This window comes from Aquarana catesbeiana, linkage group LG08 (assembly GCF_042186555.1).
Source record: "Aquarana catesbeiana isolate 2022-GZ linkage group LG08, ASM4218655v1, whole genome shotgun sequence".
Classification (NCBI taxonomy): Eukaryota; Metazoa; Chordata; class Amphibia; order Anura; family Ranidae; genus Aquarana; species Aquarana catesbeiana.
Window position 1 is genome coordinate 89320463 of NC_133331.1, and position 22017 is coordinate 89342479.

Genomic DNA, 22017 nt, shown 5'->3' on the forward strand with positions numbered 1-22017 from the left:
AATGAAAGTTACTGTATATCTACAATATAAATCAACAATGTTTCAAGTATAACATAACAATTACTATGTAGCTTATTATAAAGGCATACCGTACTGTCAGAGGACGTCTTCTGCCTCTGCTCGCCGGGCTCCGGGGCGCATGCGCGGTGGACTGGCGCTTCGGCGCACACTCGTGCGCGGCCCAATGGTGCGGCGCGTGCGGGTGCACAACAGTCCCCGAGTGCGCGCGGTCGCTCGTGCGGGTGCACGGTAGCGTGTCACGCTGACGCGCGCACTGTGTGGGCTACTTTAGACTTTAAACTGATTACCTGTGCTTGACCCCTGGCTATCCAAACGGACTCTGCTTAAACTGATTACCTGTGCTTGACCCTGGCTATCCAAACGGACTCTGCTTAAACTGATTACCTGTGCTTGACCCCTGGCTATCCAAACGGACTCTGCTTAAACTGATTACCTGTGCTTGACCCCTGGCTATCCAACGGACTCTGCTTGATCTGATTACCTGTGCTTGACCCCTGGCTATCCAAATGGACTCTGCTTGATCTGATTACCTGGTTTTTGACCCCTGGCTAGTTTCACGGACTCTGACTCAGTATTAGTACCTCCAGTCAGCTCCTGGAAATCCCCACCTTGCATACAGTCCTTCTAACCTCTGCAGTACTCACCTGCTGGTGGCCCGTGCCTCTGCGTGCTCCCTGTATCATCTCTGGGGGACAGGGTGCGCGTGGTCGTAAGGGCGAGCCGCTCTCGGCACCTTGGCCTCGGTAAGTACTAGTCGTGACAGTACAAACCAGCCAGATGTCCGAGGCCGACAGAGCGCACTCCCCTCTGGAGATCTTGTGCCAGCAGGTTTCCGCTCTTGCTGATTCCGTCCAAAAATTGCAGGAAGGATATACTCAGATGGAGAGCTGCCTACAACAACTCACGGGGTCACTCCCGTCTACATCCGCAGCTCCCGCACCCAGCAGTGGGGTCCCTCTTCCCAGGCCACCACTAATCTCACTGTAGTAATGGCACTCCCGGAGCCCAGGGTTCCTACACCGGAGCGTTTTTCAGGGGACCGCAAGAAGTATAGGGCTTTTAAAAATGCCTGTTCCCTCTATTTTGCCCTCCAGCCCAGAACTTTCTCATCAGAGATTGTTACGGTGGGTTTTGTGATCTCGTTGTTGACCGAGGAACCTCAAGCCTGGGCCCATGGCTTGATGGAACAAAGAAGTTTGGTGCTGAATACAATATATACCTTTTTTGAGAGTATGTCCCAACTCTATGACGACGCGCAGCGCACGGCCACAGCTGAAGCGACTTTACACAGTCTGTCACAAGGAAGAAGACCAATCGAGGACTATACGGTGGAATTCTGTAAATGGGCAGCAGATACAAATTGGAATGAGCCTGCCCTAAGATACCAGTACCGTCAGGGTCTGTCTGAACTTCTTAAAGCGGGGGTCCACCTATCTATCGTTTTTTTTTTTTTTTTGAGTTCATTCACAAACTTTTCTTCTCAGCATTACATACTCACATATTGTGTGTAATATGTGCGCCTGTGTCAGATTTCGTTGGAAAGAATAACTTATATTATTCACTGCAGGCGGTTTCCATCTTCATTGTGGGCATTTGAAGCCCACAAGCATTTATTTCCTGGATGTGGTGAATGCTGTGCTCCCAGCATTCACCGCTCGTTCCCGCACATGCTCAGTGGCATCCTGGGAAGCCTGAGACTAGCTCCCAGGAGTCTGGGAGAGGCTAGAAACACGCCTACTCCCACGGGAGGAGAACCAGGAAGTGCAAAGAAGAATAGAAAAATAAAAGGTAATTACGGCAATTTAAATTTTTTTTAAACGGCATGTCAGCATCTAGGCAAGGAAGAGAATACATACAGATATTGTTCAAAATTTGGGTGGAACCCCGCTTTAAGGACGAATTGGCCAGGATGGAAACTCCAACCTCCTTGGAAGAGTTAATTCAAGCAGCCACCAAACTAGACAGGCGCTTGCGTGAGCGACGCTCAGAGTTTTCAGGGGCCATGTCCAGCCCGGACATCGTCCAGACCCATTCCAACTCAGGTGTCGCCTCCAACTGCAGCTCCAACACCAACACCCGAAGTCGAGCCTATGCAGCTCGGCTTGGTCCGTGCTCCGCTAGCCTCTGAAGACGGCAATCTAACTTGTGCTTATACTGCGGAGGTGCCGGACACTTCCTGCGCAGCTGCCCAGTAAGACCCAGTAAGTCCTATCGCCCAAATTTGATGAACTGTCAAGTCAGCACTGTTCCTAAAACTTACGTGATGTTATTTGTCTCCCTACAGCTAACGGAAGGGGAAACTCGCTTACCGGCCATAATTGATTCAGGAGCTTGCAGCTGCTTCCTAGACGCTACTCTGGCCCACAGTCTGCATATTCCCCTTCAAACCAAGGCACAAGGTTTACAAATACACCTAGAAGACGGGTCACTTTCCCGCTCAGGCCCCATCACCCAGGAGACTCAACCTATTCTCGTTACCACAGACTCTGGCCATCAAGAATTTCTACAGCTGGACCTCACCCATTCTCCAATCTTCCCCATTATACTTGGCCTGCCCTGGCTTCAGGCACATGACCCACAGATCGAGTGGAGTACCAAGTCAGTATCTTTCTCATTCCAGTATTGTTCCCAACACTGCCTCCCCACTGCTCCAAAGGTCTGCGCAGCAATCACAACCACACCTGACAACCTCCAACATGTTCCTCCCGTATACCTCGAGTTTCAGGATGTGTTAAACAAAGGGCCGACTGTTTACCACCTTATCGGCCATATGACTGCCCGATTGATCTCTTGCCTGGTTCAGAGGTTCCATTTGGCCGTATATTCCCATTATCAGAAACTGAGCTAAAAGCCCTCAAACAATATATTGACGAAAACCTTGAGAAGGGCTTCATTCGTCCCTCTTCCTCATCTGCCGGAGCTGGCATCTTTTTTGTAGGAAAGAAAGATGGGTCCCTAAGGTCATGCGTGGACTACAGACAGCTCAATAATATAACCATCAAAAACAGGTACCCGCTGCCGCTCATTCCTGAGTTATTCCAACGGTTCCAATCAGCCCAAATTTTCTCCGAGCTAGACCTCCGAGGTGCCTATAATGTCATCAGGATCCGGGCTGGGGATGAGTGGAAGACGGCTTTCAGGTCCAGATTTGGACATTTTGTATATCTGGTGATGCCGTTCGGGCTCTGCAACGCCCCGGCCACCTTTCAACACCTGGTGAATGATATATCCTGAGAATACCTTGACGACTTCCTCATTGTCTACCTGGATGATATTCTTATCTTTTCCTCCACTATTTAACTGCACCGAGGGCATGTAAAAAAGGTCCTTACCATACTTAGACAACATAAGTTGTACCTGAAAGCCGAAAAGTGTGAATTCGAGAAGTCGGTTGGACAATTTTTGGGATTCATCATTTCAACCAATGAGGTTGCAATGGACCCACAAAAGATTCAAGCAATCCAAGAATGGCTGGCTCCATCTGATAAAAAAGGGGTGCAACGTTTTATAGGGTTCGCCAACTTCTACAGGAAATTTATTGTCGGATTCTCTTCTATTGTGGCACCTATTACCCAGTTGACGCGTCAGCACAGTTCCTTTCAGTGGTCTCAAGCGGCACAAGAAGCCTTTATCAAATTGAAGACCTTATTCAGTTCTGCACAGATTCTCCGCCATCCTGACCCAACTCGACCATTTGTATTGGAGGTAGACGCATCAGAAATCGCAACAGGGGCTATCCTTTCTCAAAGACATGGGCCTAAAGCCATCTTACACCCTGTAGCCTTCGCATCTCGGAAGCTCAGCCTGCCAGAACTCAACTACGACATGGGTGACAGGGAGCTGCTGGCCATTAAATTCGTCCTAGAGGAGTGGAGGTATTTACTAGAAGGCGCACTTCACCCAGTTATGATCTTTACAGATCACAAAAATTTAGAATACCTCCGGACAGCGAAACGCCTGAAACCTAGACAAGCACGTTGAGCCCTCTTCTTTTCCCGTTTTAACTTTCACATATCCTACAGACCCGGTTCAAAGAATGGAAAGGCAGATGCACTTTCCCGGATGTTCTCTGCAGACCCTCAAACAACTGAACCCGGCACCATCCTCTCTTCACAAAATTTCCTCGGTCTTACCCAAACAGACTTAATAACTTCCATCAAGTCTTCATCCGGTCATTGTTCCGAATCAGAGGTACATACTTTGGAGAAATTTGATGATCTATTTTGGGTTTGGGGGAAAATTTTTGTACCACGGGAAATACGGCCCTTGGCCCTCAAAACATGTCATGACCATAAGTTGGCAGGTCACTTTGGGACGAAGAAGACGTCTGAATTGATCTCTTGTTCCTTCTGGTGGCCTGGGTGGAGACAGGATTGTAAGAAGTACATTTCCTCCTGTCCTCTGTGCCAGCGTAACAAGGGTAAAACACCAAGTCTTGGGGATTGCTCAAGCCCTTGCCCATCCCAGAACGACCATGGGCTGATGTGTCCATGGATTTTATTGTGTACTTGCCTGCCTCAGAAGGCTTTACTACCATTTTTGTTGTAGTTGACCGTCTCTCCAAGATGGCTCATTTTTTGCCCATGATGGGCACCCCTTCTGCCGTGGACACAGCCAATATTTTTTTTAAAGAGATAATTAGACTCCATGGTGTGCCGAAAAGTATTGTGTCGGACAGGGGAGTGCAATTTACTTCTAAATTCTGGAGAGAACTCCGCAAGACCTTGGATATCAAAATTTGCCTCTCTTCAGCATACCACCCTCAGAGCAACGGCCAGACGGAGAGGACAAATCAAACCCTGGAGCAATACCTCCATTGTTTCTGTTCCAGCTCTCAGGACGATTGGGCAAGTCTCCTCCCGTACACCAAATTCGCCTATAATGACTATTCATTCGGCTACTAATCAAACACCCTTTTGGGCAAACTTTGGGTTTCACCCTACTTTTCTCTCTAATAACATCCCTGAGATGGCTGTTCCTGCTGTTCAAGATCGGATAACTTCGCTACAATCTAGCTTCCGAAGGATCCAGGATATGTTACAAAAAGCTCAAGATGATTATAAGAAACAGTATGATCGAGGGAGGAGGGAGAATCCAATTTTCAATGTGGGTGAGGAGGTCTGGTTGTCAATTACAAACCTTAAATTACCTCTGCCATCACGGAAACTTGGACCTAGGTTCATCGGGCCTTTTCAGATTAAAAGGATGATTAACCCCGTGGCGTTTGAACTGGCATTACCGAACTCTTACAGAATTCATCCTGTTTTTCATGCATCCTTGTTGAAACCTGTTGTGTCCAGCCCTTTTCCCGGAAGAGGGGAACTTCATCCCCCGCCAATTATTGTGGACAGTGACAATGAGTTTGAAGTGGAGTCCATTTTGAACTGCAGAAGGAGGGGCAGGCAACTTTAATACCTGATCCACTGGAAAGGATACCCTCCTGAGGACAATTCTTGGGAGCCCGCTAGGAATCTGCATGCACCACCCTTAATTCAGACCGAGAGCACCCAAAGTTGATGTCCAGCTTGGGCGTCCAGTGTCCGCCCCTAGGGAGGAGGCACTGTCAGAGGACGTCTTCTGCCTCCGCTCCCGGGCTTCGGGGCGCATGCGCGGTGAACTGGCGCTTCGGCGCACACCCCTGCGCGGCCCAATGGTGCGGCGCGTGCAGGTGCACAACGTTCCCCGAGTGCGCGCGGTCGCTCGTGCGGGTGCACGGTAGCGTGTCACGCTGACGCGCGCACTGTGTGGGCTACTTTAGATGGCTCCAGCACCCAGTCGGGTTGCTGGTTTGTCGTCAGCTTTCCCTAGTTCCTGTTTGCTGTGTACTCTGCTTAAACTGATTACCTGTGCTTGACCCCTGGCTTTCCAAACGGACTCTGCTTGATCTGATTACCTGGTTTTTGACCCCTGGCTAGTTTCACGGACTTCCTGTTTATTCCGCACCTGATCCTCTGACTCAGTATTAGTACCTCCAGTCAGCTCCTGGAAATCCCCACCTTGCATACAGTCCTTCTAACCTCTGGAGTACTCACCTGCTGGTGGCCCGTGCCTCTGCGTGCCCCCTGCACCCTGTATCATCTCCGGGGGACAGGGTGCGCGTGGTCGTAAGGGACCAGACATATGAATAGGGGGTGGCGATGTTCTGTCAAAATAGCAGCCGTGGACAGAGCATGGGGGTGGCGGCTGTGGATAGAGGGGGCGGTGCTCGGGCACACCTAATGGATGAGGCACCACTGCTCCCCTCTGTACGCTGACCACAATATTTTAGGGCTGCTGAGCCCTGACACCGTGGTCAGTTTACGTGCCTCCATCATACGCCCCTATCGGCAGCTCTTTTGTGTTTCCCTCTGTCCTCCTCCTGACTCCCCTCCCTCCCTGCCTGTCAGCTCTTACTAGCGCTGCTCTGCTCCTCTCCCTGCTGTTTCAAAACTATCTGACCTTTATATCATCCCCTGTCAGATAAAAAGCTGTATCCTAGTGCCTGTGCTTTATAAAAAAAAAAGCTGATTTCTACCTGTTTTAACAGTGTCTTCCAGCGATTACATGACTCCAGGCTCTCTCCTCCCGGGCTGATGTCAGCAGGGGAGTCTCGGCCCCGCCTCCTGGAGCTATCAGATGGGGAGAGCAGAGAGCCGGGAGTCACGTGATCACTGGGAGATGCTGTTAAAATAGGTAGAAACCTGCTTTTTTAAAATAAATAAAGCACAGGCACTAGGATACAGCTTTTTATCTGACAGAGGGGATGATATAAAGATGAGATAGTGGCTTAACAACAGCTACGTACATACATGTGCAATGTGGGAACAATGTGCAAAATCACGTGCTTTCCCTCAGTGTAAAAAAAAGTGCATCTTTTTTGCAGGTGCTCAGCAATCCCATCAATACTTAGGCCCCTTTCAAACTGGGGCGCTTTGTAGGCGCTACAGCGCTAAAAATTGCGCCTGCAAAGTGCCCTGAAACAGCCGCTACTGGGTCTCCAGTGAGAAAGCTCTTTCACACTGGAGCGGTGCGCTTGCAGGACAGAAAAAAAACTCCTGCAAGCAGCATCTTTGGAGTGGTGAAGGAGCAGTGTATTCACCACTCCTAAACCGCTCCTGCACATTGAAATCAATGGGGCAGCACGGCTATACCGCCGGCAAAGCGCCGCTGCAGCAGTATGGCCGTTAGGGAGGGTAAAACTGCCCCGCTAGCGGGCGAATAGCTCAGCTAAAACGAAGTTAAAGCGCCGCTAAAAATAGTGGCGTTTTACCGACGCACCCACCGCCCCAACGTGAAACCGGCCTTAATGGTACCCCACACATCTTGCTAACGCATGTGTGTGAAAACACATGGAATCAAATGCATGCACGTTTTATCATGTTTTGTCTCTTTAAAATGCTGCAATACTGGAAAAAACTACACAGTGCATGAGTTGGATTGAAATCTCAAGCAGTGTTGTCAGTCTTGTCTGAGTTCCCCTCTACTGGACTACAGAACACCCCCTTAAATTATGATAAGAGGGGACTACAGAACACCCCCTTAAATTATGATAAGAGGTAGAAATCTCTCCTGCACTCAGGTGTCCAGTACTTAGTATGTGGTGTGACCAACTTTATGAAGTAATGCCTGCCGTCTTGCAGCCCTCCTCAGAACAATGGTATTCATGGACTAAAGGGAAACAAGAAAAGAAGGAGGGCACACCGACCTAATGCATTACCACTGGTAAAGCTTTATTAAAGCATAAAAACAGCAAGATGTATACTCACAAGCGAGCATTCATAAAAGGCTTTGACAAAGGAGCAGGTACGCTGTTCTGAAGATCGACACGCCAGGACCACCGATAATACCGTCAATAATATGGGGACTGTGTAGCCCCTCTAGTGGTTACACGTTTTTGTTAGCTATGAAGTAGGGTGGTCCCTTTGACATTTGCTATGTATATATGAGCTATAACATCTATACCTAGTATGAGCAGTCGGTATGTGGATGTTGTACTGATAAGAATCTTTTAACGGTGCTACTAACGGTATAGGCTTGAGAGAATTTATATCTATTTACAGATTTTTTATATATTTATTGTAATCAATTTTTATGGCTAATTCTCATTGGGTTTTTTTTGGCTAATTTTTATGATTATTTATGATTTTTTATGATATTTTATCAAATTATATTTCATAATTCATTTCACTTTTGGATGGATGCCTCTGCGGATTGTATCTAGCATGAATTAATTGATTTTTAACCAATCCACCTTTAATTTCTAATAAATGTTTTATTTAATTTTATTTTTGGGAAAAACCCTACGGTCTATGTGTGTCTGTGAGCTGTTTTCAGCCCTAATCAATATGCCGCCTCCCCTTTGTAATCAGTTCCTACTACAGGATTGCGTTTAGGCCAGTAGAGGGGACAGCTGATAGCAGGCAGGGATGGTCGCATGTGGGGTGCGCACACGTAGTGGTGCGCGCCCACCCTATACCAACAATTAGGCTACAATAAGGCAATCTCACGGCGGCCGGAAGCAGCGGGTGGAACGCAAACACACCCGCAATTCCGGGCCGCGTCCCCTACATACAGCGTCCTATGACGCGCGCGGAAGAGAAAATGACGCCGCGATTGGCCGGAAGCTGCGAGTGGAATGCAGGTGTACCCACAATTCCTGGTCCATCGAGCAGCGTGCGTTCCACCCACTGCCAACAGCGACTACATGAACTTACGATGCCCCCTACCATCTCCCCACACCTGCCCACAACAAATGACCAATATAGGGACAACTTACAGGAGGTAAGATACGTTTGTTCACCTCCCTTTGAAGGGTGTATGTCCCGAGTATTTATGATTTGTGCTGATTGTACCTTATGGATTGGCTCGGCATGTAACAATGTTAATAGTATTAGTTCCCGGTCATTGGGTCAGGGGTCAAACTTAGGACGGATGGGGTGGGGCCAGAGAGGGCAGGTCCATGTGGGTGGGCATTACCTATTGGGGTGGGCGTTGCCACCAATTGGGCCTTGCAGACACAGGCACACATATATAGCGGTGACTACGAGAGATCAGTCATTGCTCGCTTAAGCTCTGAAGAAAGGGGTACTCCCCCAAAACGCGTCAGCCATCAGCTATTCCTATCGGTTTGATCCTCTCGACATTAGGTCCTGGCGTGTTGATCTTCAGAACAGCGTACCTTTGTTTCCCCAAAGGTGATTTCTGGCAGGATCAAAAGATATTATCTATATTTGCAGCAATCTTAAACAGATGAAGCATGTAGAAATTTGCACAGATTGCATAGATGCACTGATATGATTGTTTTTTTTTTTTATCTCCAGATACGCACTTAAAGTCTTGGATCAGTTATTAATAGTGAAATAAGCATTCCTTTTGTTGATTTTTTGGTTTGGCGACAGAAGAAGGGCTAGTAGCAGGTGCTCATGTTTAGCTTAATTTGAAGACAGATAGATAAAGGTGGCAATGCATAAAAACTTTACTGACTGCAAAAAAGAAAAAGTCTCTCAGTACCTTCAAAAAACCCCAACACATTATGTTAAATCAAAAGCATGGGAAAATGCTGAGACCATTTTTATTAAAGAACTCTTGTATTGTAACAATAATATGGGAGATCCCATTGCCAACTTGGTTTCACTACCCAGTGATTCAATGGCACAGAACAAGCATTTAGATAGCTAGACTTCAAATTTCACCATCAGTATAATTACTAGGCATCAGTTCACTATGTAGTGAAATCAGGATTAGGATGACAGCCCTAAAACAAGCAATTTTAGAAATAAGCCAGCAATGGAATCTCCCATGTCTGTCCTCATAGGTCCACTTTAAGGCTTAGTTTCACTTTTTTCCAGAAAGTATTACAGAATGTTTCTATAAGTTAAAGTTATAATGTAAAGGCAGAAGAGAACACTGCAAATATTTCCATTGTGTATTTAAAATGTCAAATGTTCTGCTGTATCATATACAGAAAAGTAGTGACAGCATCTCCTCTAGAAATTAAGTTTATTTTTGTAGGATAAGCAGCCAAGACAAAGATTTTGCATATAATTTGACTTGACAGACTATAGCCGCAGTCATTCTGGCGGGTCCAGATAGTCGTGTTCGATACGTAACCTTTCCCTCCATTTAAATGAAGGAAGCCAGGCGTGACGTTTCAGAACACTGAGCTGTCGAAGAGCACAGCGTTTTCTCAAAAAATAAATTGTGTACACTATTTTTCCCCTCTCTTGCAGATTTTATGAGCAGTAAAAAAAGCCTTAATGTATTTTCTTTCTTCGTGCCAATTTAGACAAAAAAATTAAATATCCAAGTCGGACTGACATTAGAATGCTGTCAAAATATTTTTGCTGCAAATGTAATTTACTTGGAAGCTCAGTAATGGCATGACCCAATGACAGTGGTTGAAATGTGGAAGACATTCAGAGCTAGGATAAGTTGTTCTTACCAAGTATTTCAGTTATATCTTGTGCATTTTTTTTCTGGCATGTGAAAAACATTTGAGCAGGTACACTTGTTTTTCAGAGATGGACAGAGTTAGAATCAAGATACTGATTATATAAAAAAAACTGCCCGTTTCTGCATTTCTTGGTGTATGACTGACACATGCAGCTGTGCGATTCCACATCTGTTTTTTGAGGATCTGGGTGTAAATGTAGTTTCCTTGCTACTCAATCTTGGGGAAACCAAACACACACTTACTTTAAGGCGGACTTGTTCATGGATAACCACTGGTCTGTTGCTGAAAGTGATAGCGTTGCAGAAGCTTGCCTGCCTCTTTACTGCTTTCTGTGTATTGTCCATCATAATCTGGGACCCCTTTGCATGGGGGTGGAAAAGGAGAGGGCTGATGACTAGTCTGCCACATTGTGGCATCGGCATGCAGTGCTTTTGCTTGTGATGACATCGATGAGATGATGTTGGAAATGTCCCACCTATAGAGTCTAAAAAAAGAAAGCAGCATGAGAAAGAAAATCAAAATATACAGTAATTAAAAGACTGATTTTCATACAACAGTATATAACTGTTGTATTTAACAGTATATAACTGTAAGTATTTAACTCCGACAACCAAACATCTCAAAGCAGAGTGGGCAAAGACAACAAATTATTTTGGGTTTCTTTAGAACTTTGCCCATTTTGCCTAAATCGGCAACTATTCTGTCACTCTAGGGGCAGGCAAACACCCGCTGATTAATTGCTCTTGGAGGAACATTGATCAGACAAGTCACTATTTTCATTCATATGTTTTCCACCTTGAGGTGAGCAGCACAGGACCTTTCTGCCCTCACTGCTCCCCTCATCCCATTTCCTCCTTCTATAAATGTTCAATTTATTAACATCAGAAATAATGAATATTGGTCTCCCCCTCTCAGTGGCAACATTGAGATATTTGGGAATGCATCCTACTACATGTCTGGCCAGTATACTTGAAATTAATTACAGTTCAATCTTACAGCAGATTTGTAAAGATGTACTATCCTGGAGGAAATTCTGTTTGTGGGTAGGGAAAATAAATATTTTAAAAATGTACTTCCTAGAATTCAACTTTTATCAGATGCTGCCTATACAATTTCCATCTATACAATTTCTCCCAGTCAACATTACCATTAACATTAAAGATGGACAGTGGCTTGGCTATGCCTGATTTTAGGAGATACTATATTGCTACTTTGTTGGCAAGATTTATATACTGGAAATTAGATGAGGATAGAAAAAAAATGGGTTTCTGTGGAAACATTCCTACATGTAATAGATCCTTTAGAACTTTTCTGGTTACCTCTTTCCTTAAGCTTTTCTGCCTACAAGGTTGAGGCTATGTCAGTGGGGCCTTCTCCATAAGCATCTCAAATGGAGCTATAACTCACCATTAATACCTATTACTGGTCATAATATGTTTCCTCGATGTTTGAATGGGCGTTTTTTTAAATGGACAAAGAATCCTATATTACGACATCATCATTTTTTTTAAGGGTCATTCTCTGCTTTCTTTGGCAGTTTTATAGGAAGGGTTATGATCTTTCCTTGGAGATCCATGGAGGTAAGGCCAGGTCAAGTATTTTATACATGCTCTTCTTGGACCTATCAAGGAGATATTGGATAAAAGCCCTATAGAGGTTCTCCTAGCAGGGACTGCCTGCCCTGATCATGTTCTTTCTTGTACATATCATACTATCCTAAAAATTGGAGATGCCAACTTTTCCAGGCTATTTGGGAAAATGAGAAAAGGATGTGGGCATTGTCTTGACTATTAATCAAAAATTTTAAATACTAAAGTTATGTTACACCTCCTTCATAAGACCAAATTGAATACCCCTTGGGTGGACCTCCTCCATAAGCATAAAATATGAGGAACTGAATTTTAAACTGACCAAATTGCACGTTACCTCTCCCCATCAAGTATGGCCTTTATCTCTATGGCTTACTCTTCAGAGTGTTGGAGGGGATGTGATACAGAAGGACACACTGCACATATTGGTCTAAGGTAGCAAATGTAAAAAGCAAATGTAAAATTTATCTCTGGTGATGCTATCCCCCTGGACCCCTGGGTCTATTTATTCATGACTAATGTTTAATTTAAAGACTATCATAATAATTTAATTCCTCATTTATTAACTCCAGCAAAGAGCAATGGGGTTGATTTACTAAAGGCAAGTCCACTCTGCACTACAAATCTGAGGGGAGGATCTAAAATCAGGGGAAGCTCTGCTGATTTTATCATCCAGTCATGTACAAGCAAAAATGCTGTTTTTTATTTTCCTTGCATGTCCCCCTCAGATCTACAACAACTGCACTTCCAAGTGCACTTGTAGTGCAAAGTGGATTTGCCTTTAGTAAATAAACCCCAATGTGTCTTCACATTGGAAATTATCATTAGTAGACATGAGCACACTGACATATTTAGTTTTGGAATTTAATTTCATCCAAAAAATACATTTATTTAGTTACACCGAAAAAAATAGTTTTCATTTATTTTGTTTAGTTAAAAATGCATTCGTATGAAAATCCTAATTAATTAAGGTTGAATCTGTCAATTGAAGGCTTATGCCCCGTACACACGGTCGGACATTGATCGGACATTCCGACAACAAAATCCTAGGATTTTTTCCAATGGATGTTGGCTCAAACTTGTCTTGCATACACACGGTCACAAAAAGTTGTAGGAAAATCCGATCATTCTGAACGCTGTGACGTAAAACACGTACGTCGGGACTATAAACGGGGCAGTAGCCAATAGCTTTCATCTCTTTATTTATTCTGAGCATGCGTGGCACTTTGTGCGTCGGATTTGTGTACACACGATCGGAAATTCCGACAACGGATTTTGTTGTCGGAAAATTTTATAGCAAGCTCTCAAACTTTGTGTGTCGGAAAATCCGATGGAAAATGTGTGATGGAGCCTACACACGGTCGGAATTTCCGACAACAAGGTCCTATCACACATTTTCCGTCGGAAAAGCCGACCGTATGTACAGGGCATTAGGGTGTCTGTGGGATGTTCTAAGAAGATTCGACGAAGTAGCTAAACTGTACACCCCCCGCAATCGTACATTTCCGGTCTAATGCTCCGCTCACAAGCTATTCTAATGTTGTTTGACTAGCAATAATAATAATTGGGAGACACACAGGTGCTAGAAGACAGCAGGGACCATTCAGAAAACGCAGCAAGACTCGCGCATGCGCAGTAGGAAACAGGCTGTGAAGCCGTACAGGCTTACCATCATGTTTTCCTTAGTAACAATGCCGGTGCCTGCCAGCCGAGGGACAGGTCAACTTCGGGTGCCGACATCATGGGCTCCCAGGACAGGTAAGTGTCCTTCTATTAAAAGTCAGCAGCTACAGTATTTGTAGCTGCTGACTTTTAATTTTTTTTTTTACCCAGGCGGAACTCTGCTTTAAGGGCCCTTTCACACTGGGGCGGGCGTCGGTATGCGGCCGCTAGCGGGGCGGTTTTACCCCCCACTAGCGGCCGAGAAATGGTTAAAAACCACCACAAAGCGCCTCTGCAGAGGCGCTTTGCCGGCGGTATAGCCGCGCCGTCCCATTGATTTCATATTCAGATTTTTTACCGTCCTGCCAGCGCATCGCTCCAGTGTGAAAGCCCTCAGGGCTTTCACACTGGAACGAAAGCAGTGGCACTTTCGGGTCGGTTTGCAGGCGCTATTATTAGCACAATAGCGCCTGCAAACCGCCCCACTGTGAAAGGACCCTAATGACCCTGGATTAGGTGTCTGATTTTACTGTATATTTATAAAGTGTATATGTGTACATTGAAGAGAAAATATTTATATTATAAACAATGTCTGGGCTTGAGGTAGTGAACACTTTTTATTTCCCCTTTTTGTTTTAGTTAGTTCTTGGTCTGCTTCTCCTGGTAAATTATATTATATATTGTTAGGATGTGGACTGAAACAGAGATTGAATGTTTTTAACAAAATGTTTTGCTAATAAAAATTAAAGCGATATTAAAGCTTCAGTTTTTTTACATTCAAATAATAAACATGTTATTTTTACCTGCTCTATGCAGTGGATTTGCACAGAGCAGCCCTCAACCTCCTCTTCTCGGGTCCCCTGTCGACACTCCTGGCCCTTCCCTCCTGCTGAGTGCTCCCAGAGGAAGCATCTTGCCATGGGAGCACCCAAGCAGGCTCGCTCCCGAGCTGCTGCTCTGTGTGTCCATTCACACACAGGGCTGCGGCTCAGCCCTGCCCCTCTCTCTCCTCATTGGCTCACTGGCTATGATTGACAGCATCCGTAGCCAATGAGGAGGCTGTCCCTGTTGACCTGAGGCTCTTGTGCACATCGATGGATCGCAATGGGGCTCAGGTAAGTATTAGGGGAGGCTGCTGGACAGACAAAGTTTTTACCTTCAGGCATAGAATGAAGACTGCATGAAGGTAAAAATCCTTTAGCCTTTAGAACCAGTTGAAATTAATAAAAAAAGTTAGTCTTTTAAGGCCGGTTCAAGGACTGACCTTAGAGTTGAGAAACTGCAGACATTAATAACAGCCTATAACGTCATTCTAAAAGTAATGGTCTAAATGTTGCAAATAGGATCTCGTATTTTTATGGCATCCATAAGTTATTCTAGCCCATATTTATAGTCCAGTTTGGGGCAGGCGGGCTGAATTATCCATCAAATTTATTTAAAACGTTAAGACTCCAGCAGTGAGCTTTCTGCACTGCAGGCCAAACGCCTGCTTGCCAGCTACAACCATTTTCATCCATACTACAGACCAGAGGATGCAAGAGGGGAAGTGAGACATCTGTGTCAGCGCAAAGAAAGAAACTTTCCAATTCTGGCTTGGCAGTGCTAGGGACTCCAATACCAACAGCTCCCCGATGAAAGATCCAAGAGGTGTTAAAAGGTCTTTCCATAATTAACCCCTTCTCACCTGTAATCTGTTTATTAAGGTCCCCTGCCATGATGCCCTGTAGCAGGGATATATAAAGTTCTTCCCTTTCATAAAGATTTTCGCAGCTGCTGGCTCTAACAGTAAAGAACCCTTACTCAGTTTAAGGTTAAACCACTTTTTGTCCAACTTCATTGAGTGGCTGCATGTCTTCCTAAGAGACCTAAGACTGAACAATTTTCTCCCTGGGCTAAAAATCACCATTTAGATATGTGTATATTGTGATCATATCTCATCTAACCCCTTGAAGCCAGTGCCAACCGGCCCTTTAAGGGGTTTAGCATCATGTGACCACCGTGCTCGGCTTAATACTTCATATTCCCATCGCACATATTCCTGGATGAGCTCACGGATATGGGTGCTGCAGCAACAACCAGCTGGATACTGGTTCAAGTCACAATGAAAATATTTGCCAGCACACCATGGAACGGTGTAGATAGCGTCCAAACGTGTAATTTATTGCATGATCACAACACAAGGAGAGTGCAACGTTTCAGAGTCATGCAGGACCCCTTCGTCAGGCATGTGATGAGCCTTTGCGCATTACCATTTACGACACTGAGGTTTTTTTAAAGGATAAAAATGCATACTCACAAACGAGTGATAAAATCAAGCAGATAGTATAAAGTCCATCATTTGTATCATCCAGCAAGATCTGCTGGCCAGTGAACAATGGTGGGATGTAGAGTCTTTCGACTGAGCAAAGAGCATTACCTTTGGTAAAGTTTTTATGGAAGTGTAAAAAAAAAAAATTGCTTTAATGTAAAATGATAAAATCATAACAAATGTGTAATAACATTATGATGTGGAAATGAGATTGTCTTTACTAATGTTCCTAGGGGGCACTCAGACATATTGCTGTGAATAGGGGAAGGCTCAGTAAACCATCTAAGGAATCCTATTCTTTTCCACTTGCGTTGTGTTCAACTGGTAAGCGGATCATGCAAACTGTCAGATGGCAGATAAAGAATACTCTTTGTATACAGTAAGATGAGTAGTAAAGCAATACCAGAGTTGGAATTAGAGATATCACATTTGGAATCTTGGATCTTCCCCGTTTTCCATTTTACACGCGGAAGGATGGGGAAACGCCACAATTCCTGACAGTATGAATATTATCAAATGACATTCCACACCATTCTAATTGACCAGCCATGTGCTTCTTAAAAATACAACGTACTGCAGAGCATAGAACTAAATGGAAAATCAATCTCCTGTTTAATAGTGAGGCACGCTCTGAAAGAATGACAGGAAGGTGTCTTGTCTTCCTCCCACATAACATCAATCCAGGATCCCCCATCTGCACGCTCCTCACTATGTAAATATTTCCTATACACATTTTTCATCTTGTTGCCTGCCTTCTAGAGCCAAATATTTCTTTATTACTAACAATAACCACGTGAACCTCTGCAGATTCTAATGTGCCCTTTTCATATGGAGAAACAGCTCATTTCTAGGTGCCCATCTCAAGAAACAAATGTGCTAAACTGCATCCTGTGCATAGGCAGGACCATAGGTACACCTGTTCACCGAGTGAACCTGTCACTGATATTCACACTTTATTTCAATGAATAGGGTACAGGTGGCCATAGCTAAATCACATTATTATTTTGAGCAAAAAAAAAAAGTACATCTTTCTCACCATTACACAACAAACTATCGCTTCTCTAACATTACCTAGTAAATGATCATATCTCTGGCAATCAGTATTGTCCATGTTTCACATAATTACAGACCGTAAAAAAAAAAAATATTGTTTTCTACCAGACAACCCCCGTCTGATACATTTGGAATGAAACAAGTGATTCAGCAAGGCACAATCATTGTGCAGCAATACTAAGCAGGGAACAAATATTAGCGCATTGATAAGACTGTTTCAACTGATCGATTTGAAATGTATATCTAAATATAAAAGACCTTAGCTTTCCTTTGATTTGAAGAAATTGCGGTTACATTTTATTTATATAAGCAATCATATACAGGGCAATAGATCATTCTGCTAGTGGTCTCTCTATATCAGGCCATGTAATTTAGGACTTTGCAGAGCAACTGCTGAAATAAGAACAACTAAACTTCAGTTTAACCTCCCTGGCGGTATGATTATTTTGGATTTTAGGTGCTGAAAGCGGTACAATTATTTTGCATGAAAATTTGGCGTTTTATATTGTAGGCCTTTTAAATCTGTCCACCAAGAGTCTAGTAGATATCCCGGGTATGATGAAGTTTGAAACACAAAATCATAAATTATAATATAATAAATAAATATAAATCATTTAAAAAACATAATATAATAATAATAAAATTAATTTCCCCATGATTCACTATCGCTCAATTCTGCAAGTGTTTTAATTTATTATCGCTGTTTTCTAGCTGGTCTAAAGCCACTTTTGACGTAAAGGGACACTTTTTGGTTGCTATGGACAATCTCAAGTTTCCAGGCAGAAAGAACAGTGTATATCATATAAAACTACATGCAGGGCATTGGACAAAGCACTGGGGACAAAAGGGATGTGAAATGATTTCATACAGTACTGTAATCTGTAAGGGAACGGAGCCTGGCACAGAGAGGATTTGGAGGAGGACAGAGCCCGCAGACAGCGCGAGGGGACATCTCAGGATCCTGGGGACAAGGTAAGTAATGCCGCACCAGGATCCTGCAATGCAATCCCGAGTGTGGCTCGGGGTTACCGCTAATGGTGCTGAAATTTAACCCCGAGCCACACTCGGGAATACCGTCAGGGAGGCTACATGAGCTAAATACATTTCAGCTGCATCAAAACAAAAAAGTGCAAAGTCTGAGGGCTGGCTCACATGAAAATGCAGTGTGGGAAAGACGCGTTCTGTGCATGTTTCCTGCACCGTATTAAAAATGTACTGCCAACCAAAGAGTAGAAATGCCTGTCCTCTGCCAGCAGGCTGCATAGTAGAACCTTTGCATAGGTCCCACACATACCCTGCTCAGACAAAGCCAGAACTCTCCAATCAGTGGGGAGCATGAGCTTTGTTGGTTGCCAAGCTATAGGTCTATAGGACTCAGGATGTTGTTGGTACTTTGCAGAGAGACCACTGTTTCCACATAGAGAGCTGGAGGCCCACTTTGCAGCTGCTTGTGAGAGACTTTTAGACCTTTCTACTCAGGTTCTGATTGCTTTAGAAAACTCCTTACATCTTCACAGCCTGCTTCCCACAGTGCATGCATGAGCTGCGATGCACTTTGCAAATGGTACCTCAGTCTTCTGAGACCTATGAAGTGTCCAGGAAGGCTGTAGGAAAAGAGAGCGTGCCGAACGAGGTAGCCGATCCCACCACCAAAAAAAAAAAGAAATGCCAAAAGTTGAAGAGCAGGGGGAGAAGACAAAAAAGTGGAACTTCCCCTTTGGCTTGAGAAAGTCACGTGATCAGTGATGCAACACGTCGGGAGGAGTCGGTGACATCACTTCCGGTGTGTCGTACATTCAGAAGAAACAGTGAGGAGGCAAGCTCTCTAAGATTTTTTGTATATAAAAAGATTTTACAAGTCATGTGAGTGGGCACTTTTGTATGTTTAAATAAATCATACTTATATCAGCACTGTTGTGCTATGAATTTTTCTCATTCATTTTGAGCAGCATACTGTGGAGTGGTCCCTGAGGTGTCTGGAGAGGAGTGTGTAGATCCAGGACAAAGCTGATTTGCCCATCTGGGATTTTTCAGGACCTTTTTTAAGGCTTGATTTGACCTTTTGTGGTCTTTCATCAAGGTGAGCAGGCATTGCACCTAGAGGTGGCAGTCTTTGAATCACTCACTACTGAATTCATGAGCATGTGTTTGGAGTGGACTGTCCACAGAAGTCACTACAATATTAACATATATATATATATATATATATATATATATATATGTATATACATATACATATACATATACACACACACACACACACTTGGACTTTTTTCCAGATTATCAAGTTTTTTATGTTTGTTATGTGTTAATATCATCAATATATAATCTTTAGTAATTTAACACTCTGGTGAAGAGTTTAATCAATCCTATTACTGTTTTGTTTATCTTCACTATTTTAAGTAAACCACATCATTATATATAATCTTTTTCACGTATTGGATTAGCACACCATTAATTTGGTTATGTACAGTACATAATACAGCATGTTCACTTTACAAAGTGAATTTTCACTTCACTTTGTGAATAAGAGGGAAGCTATTCTTTCGTCCATTATCCAACCATTTGTGAGCATGAATCCATTTTTTTTTATTGCATATAATTCGTTTTTTTTTCTAAGCAAAATTAATTTTCACCATATTCACTAAGCTAAGTGACGATTCCATTGCAAAGTAAAAATTAACTTTGCAAAGTGAACACACTCTACTCTTTTAGTAAATCAGCTCCTATACATTCCCCGTAATGTGACTGTTGTTATACTAACAGCCAACTTATCAGCACTTAAGCACTTGAATGAAGTTATTATAATGATAAATTATTTGCACTGAGAAAACATTGAGGTGGCAGAGAGCAGAAAGAACTGACCTTGAACACAAAAGAACTATTTACGTCACTTTTATAAATTGCAGGGCAGAATAAATAGCAATTCACTTGGGTTAGGTAGCAGCAGAGATGGATAAGACACGGATGAATCACCAGAAAATCTATATCATAATGCCTTGTATTAACCCTGTCACAAAGATAGCCAGTCTGCATGAAGTAGTACTGGAATAAGTAATGAATTTGTAATGCTCTCTTTAGAATTTCTCCTACAACAGATGTGTTAAAACATATAGCTATTAAAATGTACATTACACTCATTCCATTGTTGAACACAGCCAATATTGAATTGCTATAACTCTTATTTTCATATATGACTGTCTGCCTCACTAGAAAACTCCATATACTCATTATACATATCTTTTTCATGACTCTGAAACTGAGTCTGTGAAAATGCAAGACAGCGGGGTTAATTTACTAAACTGGAGAGTAAAAAATCTGGCGCAGATCTGCAAAAAAACCAATCAGCTTCCATTTTTTTTGTCAAAGCTTAATTGAACAAGATACATTTAGAAGCGGATTGGCTACCAAACAAAGCTGCACCAGATGTTACACTCTCCAGTTTTTGTAAATCAACCCCACTGTGTTCACTGGTTTAAGGACTGCCCCTATATGAGCCTACTGCAGCCTCATCTATGCAACACAGAGCATGACAGCGAGGTTGTACAACACAGAATTATAGGACAAAAGCCTGCAATCCACCTAGGTAAAATTTAAATCTTGGAATCATAGATTAACCAAAATAATGAAATAATACCTACCTAACTATCCAAACAATTCTGCATTCAATTCGGAAGGCCCTTTTATTACATAGTAATGGTATATTTTAAAGATTATACAATCAATATTTTTTTTTTAAAGGTGTTTTTTGTAGTTTTCATTTTGAACTACACAAACAAAACAAGAAAATGCCATCTAACCTGACGATGGCAGCAGTATTGTTAGCTACGCAGATCCCATCAGAAAATACAAATCAGGATAACATATGCTAGACCAATTCGGAATAACGTGTCCTTAGCCTAAAAAATAGTTCAAGTAATTTGTACAGCATATTGGGGGCCAGCTGCAGCAACCAGACAAAAAGAAAAATACACCCCCAATAAAAGTACCCAAGGCAACGAAACAGCCACACATACAACCTCACAATACATCATACATACACGCACAGGCAATGCTCTCTCTAAATTCAATAGAAGGTAAAACATAGACCCATTAAAGGGATAATTGAGAGGAGACCAAATCCGCCACCTGAGAAGCCATGCTATCCAGCCATGGCAGCCATACTATAGTAGATTTTTTAGAACAGGCACGCCCTTTGTAAATAAGCTTGTACAGCGGCAGCGCCCGGTTGATTAAACGGCATACATATGACAGGGTAGGCAGAGCTGGATCCCTCCAACATAGTAGTATATTCTTTTTTGCATAGAAAAATATCAGACTAAACAGAATACGCTTGCATATAAGAAGAACACAATTATCCAAGACCCAAGTATACAAACTTCCAGAATTTTAGGAGCTTTCATGTCAAAGTGGGTTGTTAACATGTCAAACAATTCAGCCCAGAACTGGAACAGGTTTGGGCAGGACCAAAACATGTGCAGAGCATTCATTAGCTGAGACTTCTCCACACCTAGGACAGGAAACTTTGCTCCGTCAATCCCATACAATTCAGTTTAGTGGGAGTATAGTGCAGTTGGCGAATGAATTTAAAATGTATAAATTTATCCACTGTGCTAATAACATCTTGCATAAAGGTTTCGGTGACCTCCTCCCAATCTTCTTCTACAAGGTCAGGAATGAGTGCCTGCCACTTTGCACAAGAAGGAGTGAAGGGATGAGGACCTGCAGATTGTAAAGGTATTATAAAATGTGGATACAAGTTTGTCAGCATAAGGGTCCACCATAGGATGCTCTAAAGGAGATGTGGTCAAGTCCACACCCAGCAGTCCAAATTATGCTTGCACTGCATGACGTAATAAGAGGTATTTGAATTTTTTTTTATTGGAAACATCAACTCGTTTCATCAGAGCATCAAATGAGATAATGGTACCTTCCACATACACCTGCATAGG

The 22017-nt window shown here is 43.3% G+C and overlaps 1 protein-coding gene across 2 annotated transcripts in view; it reads right to left on the reverse strand.

Annotated features, from left to right (window-relative positions):
• Positions 1-22017, reverse strand: part of NEURL1 (neuralized E3 ubiquitin protein ligase 1) — a 388964-nt gene that overhangs the window by 102413 nt on the left and 264534 nt on the right. For both annotated transcript variants that reach the window (XM_073596116.1, XM_073596117.1), the window contains exon 2: positions 10696-10937. In XM_073596116.1, coding sequence (XP_073452217.1) covers positions 10696-10937 — 242 coding nt within the window. The remainder of the gene's footprint in view (positions 1-10695; positions 10938-22017) is intronic.